Genomic DNA, 20,004 nt, shown 5'->3' on the forward strand with positions numbered 1-20,004 from the left:
CAACTATTTTGCTGAGGCTCTTGGTAACTCGCTCTCCTTAAATGCTTGTGAGTTGCACCTACCTTCCCTCATTGTTTTTCAAAATGTTTTTAATAAAAGCACTTGACTGCACCATGGGGCATCTCCTTTCTACTGCTGTCATTTCCCACCCAGTTCAAATTCCTATTCCATCTCTGTAAAGAACTTGAGACATTTAATTGTCTGAAGGATACGTTACATGTAGTTTTCTTGTGAAACATACAGTCTGCGCTGAAACTCCAATGTAATGCTGGGGGTATGGTGCATTGTTAATGGTGAGTCCTTCAGATGAGTTATTAAACCGTTTGCTGTTCACGGGTACATGCCGGTTGCTTAAGGAATCTTGATGCATTGTATTAAAAATAATAGGCATGTGATTTTATAAATGAAGTACAGTAATAATCGGAACTCGCTAATAAGGTCATCAAATGCACTGAGGCATTTTGACATTAGTGGTTGATTTTTATGGTGAAATTGTATTACTGTCATTTACAGGGGGGTAACAAAAAAATACTAAATACTGGCCATGTTAGTTAGGCGGTTGTTTACACTAGTGTGGTGACCTGAAGGTGACTTTCCACTGTAGTTATAAAAGTAGAAAAGTGGAAAAAGAATGCTTGGTTTGTTCAAAGAATTGCAACTTTTTTTATTAGTCACATTCCCATTACTCTTATTTTAAAAAAATCAGTTGAGCAAGTACCAGTAATCAGGATAAGGAATTAAAAACAATGTTCTCACGTTGCTCTTTTGGGGAGGAAGACCGGTGTACTTACTTTACCATCATCTTTTTGCAAAGCAACTAGTGTCATTGCATCTTATTAGTTTTTGGCCACAGACACTTTGCAAATGCTGCACATGCCATTGCACTTTTTTTTAAAAAAATGAATTGGTGCACTAAATGACTCCAGTATAACTTGTCTGGCTCCCAGTGATATAAAGGGGCTGAAAAACCATTTGATTTTGTGGGGGAGGGAAAGCCAATGCGAATGGCTTTCCCTCCGCAGCTTTCCTCACACCAGCAAAAGGATTAGGGACATCAGGGAACTTGGTTCACGTCATACTTATTTGGGAGTGTTCGGCACTGACTCTAGATTGCTCCAAGTGTGATTTCTCACAAGTCAACTTGATGTACATGAGATTCCTTGCAAGACACATAATTTACATTCCAAGTTGCTTTTCTCAGATAAGTTGCCATTTGTGCTTCTATTTTCCCATAAGCAACTCTCCAACTTCCAAGTTTTAAACATTCAATGTTTTCCTTTATTAAAAATCTCGTAAACATGAGGGGCCAATTATAACAAAAACGCACGGTGCTTTGATTATAAGTGGTGCTGAATTGAATTCACCTGGAACAAAGTCTTCTGTTTAATCTGGAAATTTTTAAAAAATGGTCTTTTCATAAGTCTGCAATAATTGTGAATAAAATTTAGTTTAATTAGATAACTTGCATGCTTGACCTCTGTTTAAAACAAATACCCTACATTGACCACAAAGCCAGCTTTATTATCACTGCCTCCTCCTGAACTGACGTTACTGGGTGAATGTGAAAATGTTAGCCCAGGCTCCAGCACAGCTGTAAAAACATCAGGGGAGGGGGAAGGGTCTGTGTTAACTCTCCTCTGACTCAACTGGTACTGATAATTATGTTGGAATTTGTGGTTTGCAAGCCTAAAATTCCAGTAAACAACAAAGGGGATGCCATGTCAGTCACTCTACGTGCTTAAAAGGGTTGTGTGTGGTTTTGAAACTGTAGAACATGTGATAACAGTATCATGTTTTTTTTGTGAGGTTTAACGAATTCAAAAGCACCACCGTTAAATTACAAGTTGTGCAATTTCCCAAGCTTTAAAGGTCAGGACCCTATAGCTCACTGCCAGGCAGAGCTTTCTTTCTTTATCAATGAAATGTAAATCAAACCAGTACCAAAACAGTTGAAAGATTTATATGAAAAGATCTGCTGATTCCTCTTCCCTCCTGAAGGTGTACATATATTGACTCCTTTCAGTGGGCTAGCCTTCAGCTGTTCTGCTCTAGCCCTACAACTTCATCCTGGAATCCTCATGTCTTGCCCCGTCCCTTCCTACTTTCAAAATCTTAAGATCAAATTCTTCAACTGGGCTTTCAAACACCCATTTCATTCTCTTCCAGCCCAAGCTCAGGCTCCCGTTTAGTTGTGCTTTGTGCATTTTTAAGACATCCTCCTAATGCGAAGTGTGTTATATAAAAAAAATGTAAATTGTTTCTTTCCAGGGCAGTGATTGAGGTTGTATTTGGCTGTAATTGGTCTTAGAATTGGTCTTCGAATCCCTATTTTAAGGAGAGGAAATCAACCTGAGACCCACTCCTGATCACTACCCACTATACAAAAACATTTGGTCACTCACGACAGTACCCATTGCCTTTGTTCCTCCGGGTCTGGCCTCCTCCTCGTCCCCCAAGTCCTCCGCTCCATCCTCAGCGGCTGTGCCTTCAGCCGCTATGCCCCAAGGCTCTGGAACTCCCTTCCTCACTCCCTTCGTCTCGCTCCCTCCAATCCCATTTTCAGGTCTCTGGTGAAGACCTTCTTTTCGACCACCCCTTTGGTCACCTTCCTCCCCCTCCCCCTGTCTCGGCCCTGGTATCTGTTACTGTAAAGCGCTCTGAGACGCCGTCTGGCGTGGAGGGCGCTATATAAATCCAAGTTGTTGTTGTTGATTGTTGGTGAGACACTGCTGTGCACAATTGACTGTTGCATTTTGCCCACAAAATATCCAATCAATTCACTTGACAGTATATTCTGTGAAGAGTTTTAGACATTGCGAGGATGTGATAAGGTGCTATATCAAATGCAAGGATTATTATTATTATTTCCATTTCTATTTAGGTGTGGGTACCCTCAGGTTCCTCACCACCAAGTGACCTTTGTTTAGGTGTGGGCCTTGATGGTCTGGGTGGGAGGTAATTACTTGAAGAGTGAATTCTATTGATCATTGCAGCTTTGCATCCGCTGAGAATCTTTGTTTTTAGGAGGTGTCATTTCCTGCAATGATGCTTCTCTGCTGTCTTCCTCCCCCACCCCCCACCTTATTGTTTGTAAGGTTGAGTCACCCGTGCAAATCAACTAGAGGAACAACCTGAATAAATGAATGCATCAGAATTCACATACATTTATCAAACCTCTGCTATTGCCGCTGCCTTTCTGTCTGAGGATCAGACACTGGCAGTGGGGAAAGCCATGTCTGTGACTGAGCGTTCTGCACCTTTGAGGTTGGCCCCACTTTAAATTCTTCCATGCTCATTTGTCACAGCACAGCCATCGCAGTGAAGCTCGTGAGTCGCTCTGGAATGTACATCTGTTCCTCATTAACAGCTGATGTTCTTCTTTCGCTGTGGCCCAAGCAGTGATGTGTTGGCATTTGGAACTGTTTTCTAGCGCTTCAACCTTTCTCTTGTATCATTTGAGAGGAGGCTGTGCTGGTTTCACTTTCTCCTGGGGGCTGTTCTGTGTAGTGGTCGGCCTGGCTCAGTGGTAGCACTCTTGCCTCCATGTCAGAAGGTTGTTGGTTCAAGCCCCACGTTGAGACTTGGAATCACACAGTCTAAGATGACACTTTAGTGCAGTGCTGTGGGGGGAGAGAGTGCTGCATTGTCGGAGGTGAGACGTTCTGTCCTCAAAGGAATTTAATAATAATGGGTTCATCTTATGTCTGAGGTGGAGAGAGCGGTGACTTTGTCTCAGACTTGACGTTCAGACAGCTGCAAAGAAGTTAACAGTTCAGTGATTATTTGCCCTATGAAGAAGCACCAGTGGCTTGACATTTCTTATGTTTCCTTAAGATCAGGATGCTGCCGGTGCTCACACACTTTATTCAGAATTATATTACTGACCAAGAGGCTCACAACAAGTTCCTGGTACCTGCTATCCATCTCCTAGTTCAGGCTAAACCCATCCTTGTCTTTCCGATGTGAAGGTCACTGTATATGTGTAATTTGTTGTTGTTGGGTGTCTAATGATCAACTAGTATTTTATCTCCTTGGAGTGGTGAGGGGGTTGGAGAGATGTAAGTAGGGTCTCCGTTAGACTGAGTTGGCTCCAAAGTGATGGGCTTGGTAACAATGTTGGAATCAAGTCAATTTTCTGTGGCTGTCAGTAGTAGGTTCCTGAGCCAGGTGGGTCCACAGTACTTCAGGCACTGCTGATGGCATAGCGCCAGGCTCATTGGCAGGACTTGGAGGGGGGCTTTTTGCCACTCAGTTCTTCTTAATCCTCCAAACTAAACCCCTAACAGGTATCATGGTACTCACTGAACAAGCAGGGGAAAGCTTGCTAGATAGTTCTGACAATGGCCAGCTATGTGGTTTTAAGTGGTTAAACTTCAACAGTACCCCATTGCTTCTGCCAGCCTGGAACCTCATTCTCTCTTATGACCCTACGTGAAATGACCCTGGTTCACACAGAACAGGTAGACACGGGGGTGGGGGAGGGGGGTGGTGTTGATTAAGCTGCTAAATACTCGCTACCATTGTGTTTGTAAAACATTTTGAATCAATGGCTGCATGTTATGTAATCACAACATGTCAATGGAACCAAATAAGTGGATAATAGGCCCTAGAGCTGCACAGTATTTAGGAGTTAATGCCCCGCATAAAGATTTGGTTGCTGCTTTGTTGTTTTAGAGAGAGAGAGATTTTATGTTAAAGTGTGCTATATCCATCTCTGAAAACAATTGTCAAAGCTTTTCAACGACCAAACAAAAGAATTCTAAACTAGCAATCGACCCACATAATAAGTAAAATCCCCTTGGGGCCTGGTTTTCAAATCAGCAAAGTCTGTGTTCCTAAGACAGTTATATTTATGAATAATTCACTTAGTTAAAGACTTGAAAGAACAAACATTCTGTGTGAAAGAGCACCGAGCAATAAATAATCTTGGCCAAAATGATGATCCTTCAAAGTTGATGGTTTGTAAGTTATGTAAGGACTGTGCTTATTTTAAGCAAAGCTGAATGCAGTTAGGCTTCTACATTAAGCAATCAGTTTGCCAAAATTCACTCTGGTACAAGATTTTCCACAAGTAACATACAAAAGATTGATAGTTTGCAGATGTCTCATTTCTGCTGCTTTGTCTCCCAACACTGAATTTGGCAGAACATATTTCGGTGTCTGGTCTTCCATTGCCTCGATATTTCAGTAACTGAGATTGTCACAAGACATTTTTAATGTTTATGGGATTAATGTACTTGCACTACCCCACTCTCTGTACTCTCTGCATTACTACACTCTGCACTAGGTTTCTATAAGATCACCTCTAATTCTTCTATATTCTAGAGGATATAGGCCTAGTTTACTCAACCTATCCTCATAGGTCAACCCCCTCATCCCAGGAACAAACCTAGTGAATCTACCCTGCATTCCCTCTAAGGCGAGTATGTCCTTTGTTAAATAAGGAGACCAAAACGACACACAATACTCTAGGTGCAGTCTCACCAAGGCCTTATACAACTGCAGCAAGACTTCCCTACTCTTGTCCTCTAACCCTTTTGCAACGAACACCAACATGACATTAGCCTTCCTAGTTGCTTGCGTACCTGCTTACTAACTTTTTGTGACTGGTGTACAAGGACACCCAAATCCCTCTGAACACTTACACTACCTAGTCTCTTCCCCCTCTAGAAACTAATTTGCTTTTCTATTTTTACTACCTAGGTGAATAACTTCACACATCCCCACGTTATACTTCATCTGCCACTTTCTTAGCCTGTCTATTTCCCTTTGCATTCTTCGTGTGTCATCTTCACAGCTTACTCTCCAACCTATCTTCGTATCGTCCGTGAATTTAGATATGTTAAGTTCTATTTCCTCATCTAAATCATTATATAGACTGTAAATAATTGAGGTCCAAGCACTGATCCTTGTGGCACTTCCACTAGTCGCATCCTGCCAATCTGAGAAGGATCCATTTATCCCTCAATGAGCCAAACTGCTGTCACCTGTGCTATAAACGTCTATGAATCTTTGTTAATATATTATTTTTTATATAGCCGCAGAGCGAAGACCTACGAAACTTGAACCTTGCTGGCCATGTCGGATTTGATAGTCTCCCAGATCAGCTGGTCAACAAGTCAACAACTCAAGGGTTTTGCTTCAACATTCTGTGTGTGGGTGAGTAACAGCTTGCATTTATATAACACACATCAAGCAGGGCAGCTCTTCTGAGCACTTTGCGCCAATTCACATCACATTTCAGCTGTTGTTGAAACTCTGCATTGAGTTTCAACATCGAACCTTCTTTGTGCATATTTTTAAATGTTCAGTGTGAGATTTGCATAGCGGGTACTCATCTGTTATTTATCGCTGTAACCAATCTGAGAAACATGCCTCCACCCAACTCAGCGTGGCGAGCAGTTGAACGGTGATTTATATCCAAACACCCAGCTACTTCCAAAATGGATCTTTTAGTTGGATTTTTTTTCTCTCCTTTCAGCTGGTAAAACTGTTTTATGATGGTTTTACCAATGGAGAAAGTGGCAGCCAAAATCCTAGTCAAAGCCAGCCTGACTGTGAGGAAGCCTGCCGGTAAAAATTGCTGATAGACCTTTTGGTGTATAAGTGTGACAACAGACCAATATATGCCCCAGACCTTTGCTAGTAGAGTTTGTGGAGTAAGGAAACTTGCCTAACATCTCGCCCTGCTAGGAATTGAACCCAGGTCCTCTCGCTTGCGAGGCGAGTGCTTTAACGACTACGCTACAGGGCTCCACATGCATTACAAGCACCTAAAGTGTTGAAAACAAAAACAGAAGTCACTGGGAACACTCGGGCAGCATCTATGGAGAAAGTAAAGTGAATCAACGTTTCTGGTCCACGACCCTTTGTCAGAGCTAAAGTGTTGGGTGTTTCTCATGAGGAGTTCCAACTGGCTCTTGGTGAGGTAGTGCGTCCATAAAGATAAACTGTTGATTCCCGAGGTTCAGCATTTCGCCTCTTTAGTAGTGAAGCTGGGTTACCACAGTGATTGGTGTCAAACAGATCAATCTTAAGGAAATCAATGCAGATGAAAGGTTGTAGAAATCTCTATCCTTTGAACTTTTTGTTGTGAATTCATTTCTTCCCTCATCACTCACCACTTGTGAGTGAATTTTTAAAAATAAAACTTATGAATATATTCTGCCAGCAAATGTTGATCTGTTAATTTCTGACTGGATTTGACTGTTGCTGTTAGGAAGGGATCCCTGGGCATGACATGACACGAGTGCCATGGCCTCAACCACCATTCCTGGTATTCTGTTTCAGTTATTTTGGTTAAGAAAGCCTTCCTGGTGTCAGTACTGAACTGCCTTTGCAACTCTAAACCTGTGTCCTCTTGCTCTGTATTGGTAAATGCAAAAGTATTAGATTACTCTTCCAACCTCATTTAAAATTTTGTGGATATCCAGTTGTGTTTACTGACATTTCCAAGTGTTTGAAAAAATGAACCTTCTCATACTTGAATGAGACTCTGATTTGTGATTTGTTTGGGTTAATAAAGCTGTTGGAAAATGGAACATAAATTGTAGGTCTGTTCTGATCACGTTTTCTGCCGGCTCGTGTTGGAGGTTTGTCGTTGGCACAAGTTAAATCGGTCAGAAACCAGAGGGAAAATTTTACATTCCGGGAATGCTGCAGTACCTTGCTGTCTGCTGAACATCATGAAGGTGACTTGCCTTCATATACAGTTCAAGTTTTTTGATATGATACAACCGTGGAGAGTGAAAATGCCCTGATGCAAATCTGTTCTACATTATAACGTATCTTGTTTAATTGTTTGCATTGGGCTTCACTTAGAGACAGTTTACTGAATCCTCTCAAGTCTGCAATGATCAGAAATGCAGTGGTTCCTTTGTCAGTGAGATACTGACATAGAGGCCTTGAGGTTTGCCCAGCTGCCTTTGTGGGATTTAAAGTCTGTTTTCAAGGGAGGAGGAACTGGATAAAGGACAGGTTAAACTTGTATGTACAGGAGATTTGTCCTTTTTGAGAGGTTTGTAATTGAAAAACATATTACTGACTGCCAAGTCCAATTTGCAGACATATTGAACAAAATTCAATGCGTTTAGTGTCTATTTGAAGGGAAAATGTTTATCAACCTGGGTTAAGAACAGTTTCAGTTTAACAAACAGTGACCAAACCTCATGATCAATTTGTAAACTCATGTGAGGACATCCCTAATGCACTGAGTCTCTGCGCAATGTTGTTTTGGATTTTACATGGTGTTTATTATTAATTGAAAATAATAATAATCTTTCCATTTGATACTTCAAGAGGATATCTCAAAATGTTTCAAATTTTACTGAAAGGTCCAGTGACTGTAGGGTGTGTATGTTTACATACATGATTCCTGTATGGACAAAACATGGTTTTAATTTCATGATTGTAAAAGGTGTGGTTAAACCATCCATTTATACAGAAACATTCAATGACTGGTCATCGTGAGGGCATCTATCTTTTAAATGTTTTAAAACCAGTTAGCTGAAGCAGAATGGAGTTCTGTCGGAGCTGGTTTTACTACCATTTGCAATCCACATCTGCCTTCTCAACATTCCTTAAACCAGATGAAGATTGGAAGAGTTCAAGTGAGTGTAAAACTCCAAAGTCAATTCAGTTTAAATAACCAGATGGATGCTAGAAATCTGCAGCAGGTCAGTCAGCATCTGGAAGAGAAGCACATTTAACATTTTGTAGCATGAAGTTTTCATCAGAATGAAAATTGATTGTGAGTTTGTCTTAGGTTTTCAATACCTATGTGATTGTTCCTCATGACGGGAATTGACTGCCGAATAAAATCAATGTCTTGATGATTCCCATGAATCTAATGTCCGTAAGCCAATTCTAAAGGTCATGTTTGATTCAAGGCTCCAGAACACATCTTGTGCCAAAATAGCCTATGGTGTATCGAAAGCCACAAAACAGTCCTCAGCATTTAGGTATCATGGTCCATCAATTGTGGCAGCTCATAGATTGGGATTATTGAAATTCTGCGTTCGATCCCGTGTTGGGTTCCAGTGCTGAAGTTCTGAGCTGGATTTTCTCGGTAGGTACTGGAATTATGATCTGGAATTGAAAGTGGGAATCTCCAGTTAAGTGGAAGCAAGACTAAAATTGTGCTGTCCGTGGACTGAAACGTCTCTAGACTCTTACTACAATCAGATCACGAGCTCTGTAAACTTGGCCCCAGCACAGTGGTTAGTTTGTCAGTGAACTGCTGAAATAGCCAGTTTATGCTTTGTTCGATTGCTGCCTTTGTGGATTTTTTTTTTTTTAAAAAGTCTATTTAAATGGGGAGGGAAGGCTTGGCAGTTAGTTAAAGGAGTTCAGGAAACAGGACTTGGCCTCAGCTTCCATTTCATGACCTTTTCTTTATAAAGAAAAGCTTTTCTGTCGAATTTTTTTCCCAATTTGGAGTCAGATCCCCAGTTGTCTCTGCCTGCAGGAAATCCGATTCCATCATGGAAAAGAATGGCGTCAGAGCAACCAGACCTGGTGACGTTTCGGGAATGTGTGAACACTTTTGACATAATCCCTTGATTACGCAACATCATTGGACATGTGCTCATGTACGAAATGTCATTAGCAATTTATTTCTGCAATCTCTGCTACCCAAAGGCTGGTGGTGCAAAATGACCTGGTATTCTGGAACATCAGTGAAGGGAGTTTCTCCCTGCCTTCTGACCAACATTGCACCAAATAAAATTGATCATTCGCTTCATGGCTGTTGGACATTGCTGTGCGCACATTGGCTGCTGTGTTTACTCCAAAATACACGGTCACTGACTGCATGTTACAGTATATCTGTAAAGCCTTGAGACGGATGGCCTGTCAATGTGATACCTAATATAAATATTATTATATGGCTTGGGCTGCAATAATAATTTCTTCACCAAAGGTTTAATAAATTGGTTACTCAATCCACGACTGTCTGTGGAGAAACTGCTGTGCGCAATCGGCTGCCACATTTCGCCCACAAAATATACAGTCAGTTCACTTTACAGTATATTCTGTGAAGCGATTTGAGACGTCTCGAAGATGTTATAAGGTGCTATATCAAATGCAAGGATTATTATTAATATTGTTTGGGTAACAGATCATAACACACTCAAAAGGTGTTTCAAGTATGCAAGGATGTTTTCGTCGCAATACTTGCCCAATGGCACTGAGGTGTTGACCCATGTGCGGAAGTCCGCAGACAATGGAAGGCAGCGGTGGCTTGGAATTGCGGTTGCGTCTTTACTTTGGCACCGGATCTGGAATCCCCAGAGCTCCAGTGCTAAAATGGGATGAAAGAGGCGAGGAGGAGGGAAATGGTTGTGAGTGAGACTTCTGCAAATCACTTTGCAAAAAAAGAATAAATGCTACTGGGCCACTGCTGAGCGTAATTCTCCCTCGGGAATGTCAAACTGAAAGGCTGTGCAAAAGAAGTTGATTTTTTGCTTATATCTCCTGACGATGCAATTGGCAGGAGAGGATCTGAAGAGTAGCATTGTGCAAGAGATGTACAGTACATACCTTGTATGTAATTCCCTTGCTCTTTATTAACAAAGAGGGTTCTTGTGGGTGAGCCATAATACATTTTGAGACTCAGGGCATCAATTGGTGAAATATGACCTTAGCTTAATTGTGGAATTTGTGTTGTATAAATAAGTGTTATAACAAAATGGATAACGTGAGCTGCATTCTGCCGAGCAACCAAATTATTGTTAGCGAGCACGACCTCAATGTTTTTCTTAAACTTAATCATTTAATAATGATCCATCTGGGCAGGTGTGTGACCCCCAAGGTGGCCAACCTGCGGCCCGTAGGCTGAAAGTGACCTGGATAGCCTTCAAGAAGCAGCTGCCCGAACATTTGCACGAGTCTAGGTAGATCTACATTTGATCAGCAGTGTGTTTTCATTTTTTTCTTGATTGAATATTTCTTGATTTATGCCATAAATTAAGACATATTCAATCAAAATGTTATTTTGTTGACCAGCCATAAATGTTGGTTACCACTGTTCAGTAGAACAGAAATAACGCCTGGATATTAGTACAATGTTTTCACTTGTAGGCTATTTGTCTGCTGCTATCTCTGACATCAGAGGTGGTGCTCCAATCTTAACTGAAGTGATGCTCATTTTGCCTTCCAGAGTTTGTTTGTCCATCTCCTCAGGTCTTCAGCCCCCTCCTGAAGACAACAGCAACAACATATTATATTTGTATAGTGCCTTTCACGTCAGGAGGACCAAGTGCCTGGTGCAGGAAGGACCTTATGGAACCTCTGTAGCTGCCAAGTTTTCTTACTGGGGTTTGGCACAAGCATTTGGACCAGCGGTGAAGTTGGGGGAGGAGCAGGAGGAAAGCTTCCTGGAGGGAAAGTTGTAATTTAGAAACTCTTTAAATACGTTTCCATGGGCACAGGATTGTGTTGCCATTACTGCCTGTAATTCCATTAATGGATTATGAAGTAGTGTTAGGATGTACACTCTGAGTACATTGGCTCAATGCAGAATTTGCCAATTTGCATTAGACTGCCAGGTTGGTAGTGGAGGGTGGGTGGGGTGGGGGAGTGATCAGACTTTTACAATATTATGAAACAAAATTTTTAAGAACAAAATAAATGTTGGGAACCAGGACGGAAAGGTATTTGGTTCAACAAGATTCCTCTGTTCCCTCACTGTCAGAAATGTTTCACTTCCATTTACAAGTATAGTACAGATATTTTTTGAAAGTAGAAGATTGTTGAAATGCTTCAAGTGACGTACCGTGTATCTGAAATTCAGAAAGATGCAAAGCCAATAGAGTAGTGATAATGGGGGATTTCAATTATCCTAACATTGACTGGGAAAATAACAGCGTAAATGCCAAGGAGGGGGAAGGATTCATGAAATGTATGCAGGATAACTTTCTGGATCATTATGTTTACAGCCCAACGAGGAAGAAAACAGTGCTGGATCTAGTTCTGGGGAATGAAGTAGGGCAAGTAAAGCAAATTTCAGTAGAAGAGCATCTGGACAACAGTAATCACAACATCATTAGGTTTAGAATACTTACGGAAAGGGACAAGGAGCAATTAAAGGTGAAGATACTCAACTGGAAGAGAGCTAATTTCAGTGAGTTAAAAAGGACCGAGCCAAAGGGGACTAGAAAGAAAGATTGGCAGGTAAAACAGCTAATGAGCAATGGGAAGCCTTCAAGGAGGAGATAATAATAATAATCCTTGCATTTGATATAGCGCTTTTCATGTCGGGAGGACGTCCCAAAGTGCTTCACAGAACACACTGTAAAGTGAATTGACTGTATATTTGTGGGCGAACTCGGCAGCCAATTGCGCACAGCAATGTCCCACAAACAGTCGTAGATTGAAAATAACCAATTTAATTATGGTTTTTGGAGGGATTATTATTAGGCTCTGTGTGGAGTAAGGAAACTTGCCCAAGGTTTCGCCCTCTGCCTGGAATTGAACTCAGGTCTCTCGCTTGCAAAGCGAGTGCTCTAACCACTGAGCTACAGGACTCCAGGTAGTTCGGGAATAGAACAAAAACGTTCCCACAAAGGGGAAAGGTAGGGCATCCAAACCTCCCTGGATGAGTAAGGAAATTGGGATTAAAATAAAACAGAGAAAGGAGGTTTATGATAAAGGTCAGGTCCAAAATACAGAAGGTAATCAAATAGAATATAGAAAGTAGCAAGGAAAACTGAAAAAGGAAATAATAGGGACAAAGAGATTGAACGAGAAAAGATTAGCTGGTAACATAAAAGAGAACCCTAAGATATTTTATAAGCATATAAAGAATAAAAGGTTAGTCAAAGGTAGGGTCCAATTAAGGACCAAAGAGGAAATCTTCTTGTGGAGGCAGAGGACATGGCTGACGTATTGAATGAGTACTTTGTATCTGTCTTCACAAAAGAAGCGGATGCAGCCAATACCACAGTATCGGAGGAGAAAGTAGAGAAATTGGATAAGCTAAGAATAAACCGAGAGGAGGTACTAAAAAGGTTATCGGTGCTCATGGTAGATAAGTCACCTGGTCCAGACTGGATGCATCCTTAGGTTACTGAGAGAAGTAAGGGTTGAAATAACGGAGGCTCTGGACACAATCTTTCAATCCTCCTTGGACACCAGGGTGGTGCCAGAAGACTGGAGGGTTGGAAATGTTTCTCCCCTGTACAAAAAGGAGTAGAAGGATAAACCCGGGAACTACAGGCCAGTCAGCCTAACATCAGTAGCGGGGAAACTTCGAAGAGACTATAATTCGTGACAAAATAAATTTTCACTTAGAAAAATATGGGTTAATAAAGGACAGCCAACACGGATTTGTTAAAGGCAAATCATGTCTAACAAACCTGATAAGAGTTTTTTAATGAAGCAACGGAGAGAGTGGATGAAGGCAGTGCAGTTGATGTAGTTTATATGGATTTTCAAAATGTGTTTGATAAAGTGCCACATAAGGGTCTTGTAAGCAAAATAGAAGCCCATGGTATTAAAGGGACAGTGGCAGCATGGATACAGAACCGGCTGGAGACACGAAGCAGAGAGTGGTGGTCAACGGTTGTTTTTCTGATTGGAGGGAAGTGTGCAGTGGTCTCCCCCAGGGGGCGGTATTGGGATTACTGCTGTTTTTGATCTATATAAATGACTGGACTTGGGTATAGGGAGTACAATTTCCAAGTTTGCAGATGATACTAAGCTAGGAAAACTGGAAAACAGTGAGGAGGATAGTAGCAGACTGCAAACAGATGTAGACAGACTGGTAGAATGGGCAGAAACTTGGCAGATGAAGTTTAATGTGGAGAAATGCAAAGTGATGCATTTTAGGAAGAGAGGCTATGTAAGCTAGATGGTACAATTTTAAAGGGGGTGAAGGAACAGAGAGACCTGGGGGTTCATATAAGTAAATCTTTGAAGGTGGCAGAAAACGTAGTTAAAGCTGTTAAAAAAAGCATACAGTTTGCTAGGCTTTATAAATAGGGGCATAGAATACAAAGTCAGGAAGTTATGATGAACCGTTATAAAATACTGGTTAAGCCTCAGCGAGAGTACTGTGTTCAGTTCTGGGCCCCACACTTTAGGAAGGAGGCATTGGAGAGGGTGCAAAGGAGATTTACCAGGACGGTACCAGTAATGAGGGTCTTCAGTTATCAGGAGAGGCTAGAGTAGCCAGGATTATTCTCCTTGGAGCAGAGAAGGTTAAGAGGAGACTTAATAGAAGTTTTCAAAATTATGAGGGGATTTGATAGGGTAAACAAGGAGAAACTATTTCCACCAATTTAAAATAGTTGTTAAAAGAAATAGAGGGGAGATGAGGAGACTTTTTTTTACACAGCGAGTTGTTGGGATCTGGAATGCATTGCCTGAAAAGGTGATTCGATAACAGCTTTTAAGAGAGAGGTAGATAATTATTTGGGGAGGACAAGTTTGCAGGGCTATGGGGAGAGAGCGGGGGAGTGAGACTGATTTGGAAGCTCTTTTCAAAGAGCGGCACAGACATGATGGGCCAAATGGCCTCCTTCTGTGCTGTATAATTTTGTGATTCTTGATTCTATGATTCTTGTCCGATTCCAGTAAAACCACAAAACAAATTCACAAATGTTTTATTTTCTGAAGATCAGTTTTAAAATATACATAAGAGAAAAATGACGAGATGATTTCCTACAGCAGTGTCCTTCTTTAACAACACCCTGGAGGAAGCTTTGCCTCCACAAAGTCTGTTACTCAGGAGTTCAGCCTTGCTGTTCATCTTAAATTTACCGCAGGGAATTTCATTTTAAACTGCTTTTAACTATCGTGGTTAAGTGTCTGTCTGGAAAAAGGAATCATTTTAAAATAACAGCTGGATCCTACTAAATCATACATGTAATGTGCCAAGAAATGTATCTTTGGATCAAGAATTCTACAAATGAGATTTAAAAAACTCCAGTTTGCAATTCTTTGTACCGCATCTTGTTTCCATCATCAATTCGGACTTTGATCAAAATGATTCTTGCCAATTTTCTCCCTTTTTCTCCAGATCTTTGGCTACTTTTCTTCCTCTCTGACACAGTTCCTCGGGGACCTCTAGTCCTTTGCCCAAGTGGTGATGGGAGGGTAGGCTTGAGGGCTGCACAACCCTGCCAAACTCAATTTATCTCTACTGTACGTATGATTCCAGAAGGAATCTCTGGATAATGTGCCAGAGTGAGAACACCAGCTTCCCCCCACAACCACCCATACAGGGAACTGAGGTTAAATCTATCACCCTGGTCAACCATTCTCACTTGAATCAGTGAACTCAGTACACATGGAGTCCTGTAGTTCAGTGGCTAGAGCACTCACCTTGCAAGCGAGCGACCTGGGTTCGATTTCCTGGCAGGGCGAAAACTCCTCACGACTGACAATAATCCCCTCAAGAAAAAAACAATAATAAATTGGTCACTTCAATCCACAACTGCTTGTGCGACACTGCTATGCGCCATTGGCTGCCGTGTTTCGTCCACAAATATACAGTCAATTCACTTCACAGTATATTCTGTGAAACGCTTTGAGAAGTCTAGAAGACGTGAAAAGTGCTATATAAATTCAAAGATTATTATTATGACACCTGAGCCATTCTGTTCATGGCTCGGCTATTCCCTGAATAAAGTTGGGTCTTTATAAAACTATGTGCTTTATTACGCAGCAATTCTGTAATTCAGGCGAGGACTTTATTCCAATAACAGAAATATCTCGAGCTGGCTTCGAGGAACTCTGCTCCCAAAGTAGATTATGTTAGAAAGGAGTTTCCTGAGGCTTTCTGTTACCTGTATCTTGGTTTCCTTGTTTAGTAATCTAATAGTAATCTTCCTTTTTTTCGTAATAATTTTAGTTAATGATTCATATTAAATCCTTGCATTTGATACAGTGCCTTTTATTTACTTTGCCTTAAAGCACTTCACAGGGTTTATTGTGAAGTGACTGTATATTTTTTAGGTGAATACGGCAGTTGATTTTCACATAGTAATGTCCTGCATACAGCCAGTACGTGAATGACCAATTCCTTGGCCAGGAAACACTCCCTTTGTTTTTCAAATAGTGCCAGGAGATCTTTAGTCAGGCAGACAGGATCTTGTTTTAATATCCGAAGGATGGTGCCTCCAACAACGCAGTGCACCCACAGCACCGCATTGCAACAACAACAAAATGACACTTATATAGCGAAGGTGACTCCGAGGTGACAAAATGAGCATCAGTCACATAAGCGATCCAAGTTTCTAAAATCCCTGTTTCACACTGTATCCTGCTGCTGTGGTAAGACGCAAGTCTCGTGTAATTTCAGTGTGGTGGGAGACATTGTGGAAAGGTGTAATGTGAAAAATAAATCTTCTGATTAGAGATTGAATTTCTCAGAATCTGGTCCCATTCCTGGCCTATGTGGAATCATCAGATAATCGACTCTCACTACGGAGAATGTGAAATAATCCACCTGGCTGAGAGGGAGAGCACGAGATTTAAACAGTCAGTGATGGTATCCGTTTCTGAACTCTACTGATGGTGTAGTGAGTAAAGACACCAGAAAGTCATAAGTATAATTCCCAGTTGTTAATTGCCACTTGAGCTAAGTGTTAAACTAAAACCAAACCACGAGGATTATTCCATGGTGATTCCCATAGGCAGCAGCTGGATTGCTGCAATTGTCCTCAGCAGCTCAGTTAGGGAGCAGGAAAATTAATATAGGTTCCCACTCTTGATCTCTATCCAAAGATCCCTGCTGGAAGACGGGGAGGATGAGATACTGCTTCAATTGTCGCACTTCCCTCTCCCCCCACAATACTCGCTATTGAAGCTGAACATCCACTTGGGTAAGGTATTACAGGGTGATAGAGTACAAGAGCAAAAGTACCAGTGGAAGAGGAGAGAGGTGATAAGAAAAATCCCGCTCTGCCCCTTTTCTGTTTTCCTTTGATGCCCACGCCCTCTCCTCAACAGTAAGTGCTTGCCCCACACGTCAAGGGTTGTCTGCAAGCCACTCATAGCCATGTATTTGATACCAAAGTGTTCCATTAGGAGGGCGCATCACTGTGTAAAGTGATTGTCGTGCTGCAGTTATTGCAGGAAAAAACAATCTTGGAGGAACAGTGCAGGTTTTGGATTAATAATTTGTCTTTAACTTTTTCTACTTGAGTCAGAAATATATGATGAGAGTGCCTGGGGTGGTTTGGGATGTTGTAACTTAATGCTTGGATCAACTCTGTGTTTAGCAGAAGTGTGTGTGCACATACTATTATATGACCACTAAAAGCCTTGGATTCTGTAAACTTCAATTATAGATCTAGACGGAGAGACATCTGCAGGTAAGTCAGACCTCTCGGGTATGGAACCTATTTCCGACTGGAAGGGATCAATTGCTTTTCATTTTGCTCTCCCAGAACTAAGAGAATTAGATGTATAAAACACAAATTTAAAAAAATTTCCTTTGTTTTTAAAGGTGAAACTGGTATTGGTAAATCGACATTAATGGACACGTTATTCAATACTAAGTTTGAAAACGAGCAGGCATCTCACAACGAACCAGGCGTTCGGTTAAAATCGCACAGCTACGAGCTACAGGAAAGCAATGTTCGTCTAAAGCTCACTATCGTAGATACAGTGGGGTTTGGCGACCAGATTAACAAGGAAGATAGGTGAGTGTTTACATTTGAATGATCATCCAATATACAGTGACTAGAATGAAGAGACTACTTTCCTTTAAAAGATCAAGGATGTGTTCTTTTAATGCTCATTAAGGTAAGGGATGTTAGCACTGGGGAACAGAACACTCCCCCATTTTGGACACTCCATGTTAGCATCCAGCTGTTCCCAGATCTGGTTCACTAGTTGTCTGATCCAGATGTTGTGAACCAAATTGAAGAGAATATTAATCCAGAGTAGTTTGTGGAATTGTGCTCAGGTACACCTGTGGTTCATGGGTGTCAGCATCCCTCCTTAGTGGTTACGATCTTACTCTCGTTCACCAAATAGCAAACAGTTGCCATCGCTGCAATGTATAGGGATCCATGACCATCTTTGTCTTTCCCCATCCCAACCTGGAAGCACTTGTGCTTGGCTGAGATTAATAAACTCAGCATGGACAAGGGATTGCACATGGAATATTGTGGGTCTGCTTGGCTCAACGCTACACTGAGGCAATCTCACCATGAACGCTTGCAGTGGGCAGGTGATCAGCACCGGGAGAATTTATGCTGAGCAGACAGGCAGGAGTACTTACTGTGGACAGTGTGAAAGAAACTATGGTTGTACAGTTTAATGAGATGTGCTCTGTAGCCAAGAACATGCAGACTTCTTTTTAAGTAAATTTGACCTTTAGGAAAGGGAACTTGGTTCATTGAACTCCCGACCTAGTCTTTGCTTAGGAGACGGGCAGTCTACCATTTGAAACCAAGTCATCAGAGTTAATAGGATCGATTATTTCAAATAACATCACATGATAAAAGATCAATGTTGGGTGTGAGCCTAATGTAGTCAGGCACCGTCTTGCTGCAAAATAATTTATCCATAGCTGCTGAAGTAAGGATCAATATATATATATTTTTTTAAATCCTGTAAAATGAATAGAAAAGTTGGTTTGAATAATTGCCTCAAATGTGACCATTTGTCTTGTTATGACAGATGCTTCCTCCTCTGAAAATGATGGGTAGAGACTAAACAAAGCTGCAGAAATAATAATCCTTGCATTTGATAGCACTTCACAGAATATACTGTAAAGTGAATTGACTATATTTTGTGGGAGAAATTGTTCACTTAAGAAAGTTGTAAAAATAGCCTGGCAGCTAAGTCTCCTTTCTGCTATGATGTGGTCACATTGATCAGTGGGTACGTGACATGCCATGAAATTAACAAAGCTTCCCCTCTCCCAGTGAAGCATTAGGGCCATACAGGAAAGATTTAGGGTTTGAATCCACGTCTATGCTGAGTTAACTGATCAAAGCTGTGGTAGCAGGTGGTGTGTGACAAGATTTAATCTGAAGGCTTTCAGGAAATTTTTAAAGTTTTTTTTTAACCTGTGCCCACAATTCACATCAGCATAATTTGAACTAGGTCCTGCTTCAGGTGATGCCCTTTCTGCAAAGGGCCACCTTTACCACGATCTGCCTAATTTAGTCAAGGGAAGTATTGACATCTTGACATGGGTATTAGCCACACAAAATATTTATCAACAGAGATAGATTTAATTTTAAAAAGCTAGAAATAATACACAAACACAAAATAACAAAGAAATAAACAGTCCTTGAAAGGAATTCCATATAGAACGTAGAAAGAAGTCTTTGATGGCACAACACAGTACATCAACCAAGCACTTGCATTGACTTGGAAGAGCTACCCCCTTTCCAACTAACAGTCACCAGTCGACTAAAGACAAATGTGAGTGAGAGTCGCTTCTTGAATCTGTAAATCTGGATCTCTTTGACCTTTAATCGCAGATAGAGTATAGAACAGGCATTGTTCCTAATCAAGTCACTGAGAACGAGAAGACAATCTTGCTTATTCTCAAGTGATGGTAATTCTTCAGTTTGTGTTCATTTTGGTTGGCATGGTCCATAGCCAGACATCTAGTTGAAAACAAAATCAGAAAACAACTTTGTAAATGGTCATGACGATGAACGTATTTTGAATAACAAGAGGAAAAAAATTGATCTTAAATACCATTTCTTACCTAAAATACCTAATGCCAGCCAGCCTGTGTTTAAAATTAATTGTTTTTCCAAGTTTGTCCAATAATGTTTCTAATCTGCTTTGTACTTCCCATTCCAGTTACAAGCCTATAGTTGAATACATTGATGCACAGTTTGAAGCCTATCTACAGGAAGAATTGAAAATCAAGCGTTCCCTCTACAATTACCACGACACCAGAATTCATACCTGCCTGTACTTCATTGCACCCACAGGACACTCGCTGAAATCTCTTGATCTTGTTACCATGAAAAANCTGGATAGCAAGGTAACCAACTTATTTTATCAACCATAACATTATCACAGCAC

The 20,004-nt window shown here is 41.1% G+C and overlaps 1 protein-coding gene across 4 annotated transcripts in view; it reads left to right on the forward strand.

Moving 5' to 3' along the window:
* Positions 1 to 20,004, forward strand: part of septin11 (septin-11) — a 52,296-nt gene that overhangs the window by 13,669 nt on the left and 18,623 nt on the right. For all 4 annotated transcript variants that reach the window (XR_006085475.1, XR_006085476.1, XM_042340417.1 and 1 more), the window contains exons 2-4: positions 6,039 to 6,159; positions 17,453 to 17,648; positions 19,777 to 19,963. Coding sequence is in view for 2 of the 4 variants with exons in the window: in XM_042340417.1 (XP_042196351.1) it covers positions 6,039 to 6,159; positions 17,453 to 17,648; positions 19,777 to 19,963 (504 nt within the window). In the remaining 2 variants the exon portion in view is untranslated. The remainder of the gene's footprint in view (positions 1 to 6,038; positions 6,160 to 17,452; positions 17,649 to 19,776; positions 19,964 to 20,004) is intronic.

Source organism: Callorhinchus milii, unplaced genomic scaffold (genome assembly GCF_018977255.1).
Source record: "Callorhinchus milii isolate IMCB2004 unplaced genomic scaffold, IMCB_Cmil_1.0 Scaffold1, whole genome shotgun sequence".
Classification (NCBI taxonomy): Eukaryota; Metazoa; Chordata; class Chondrichthyes; order Chimaeriformes; family Callorhinchidae; genus Callorhinchus; species Callorhinchus milii.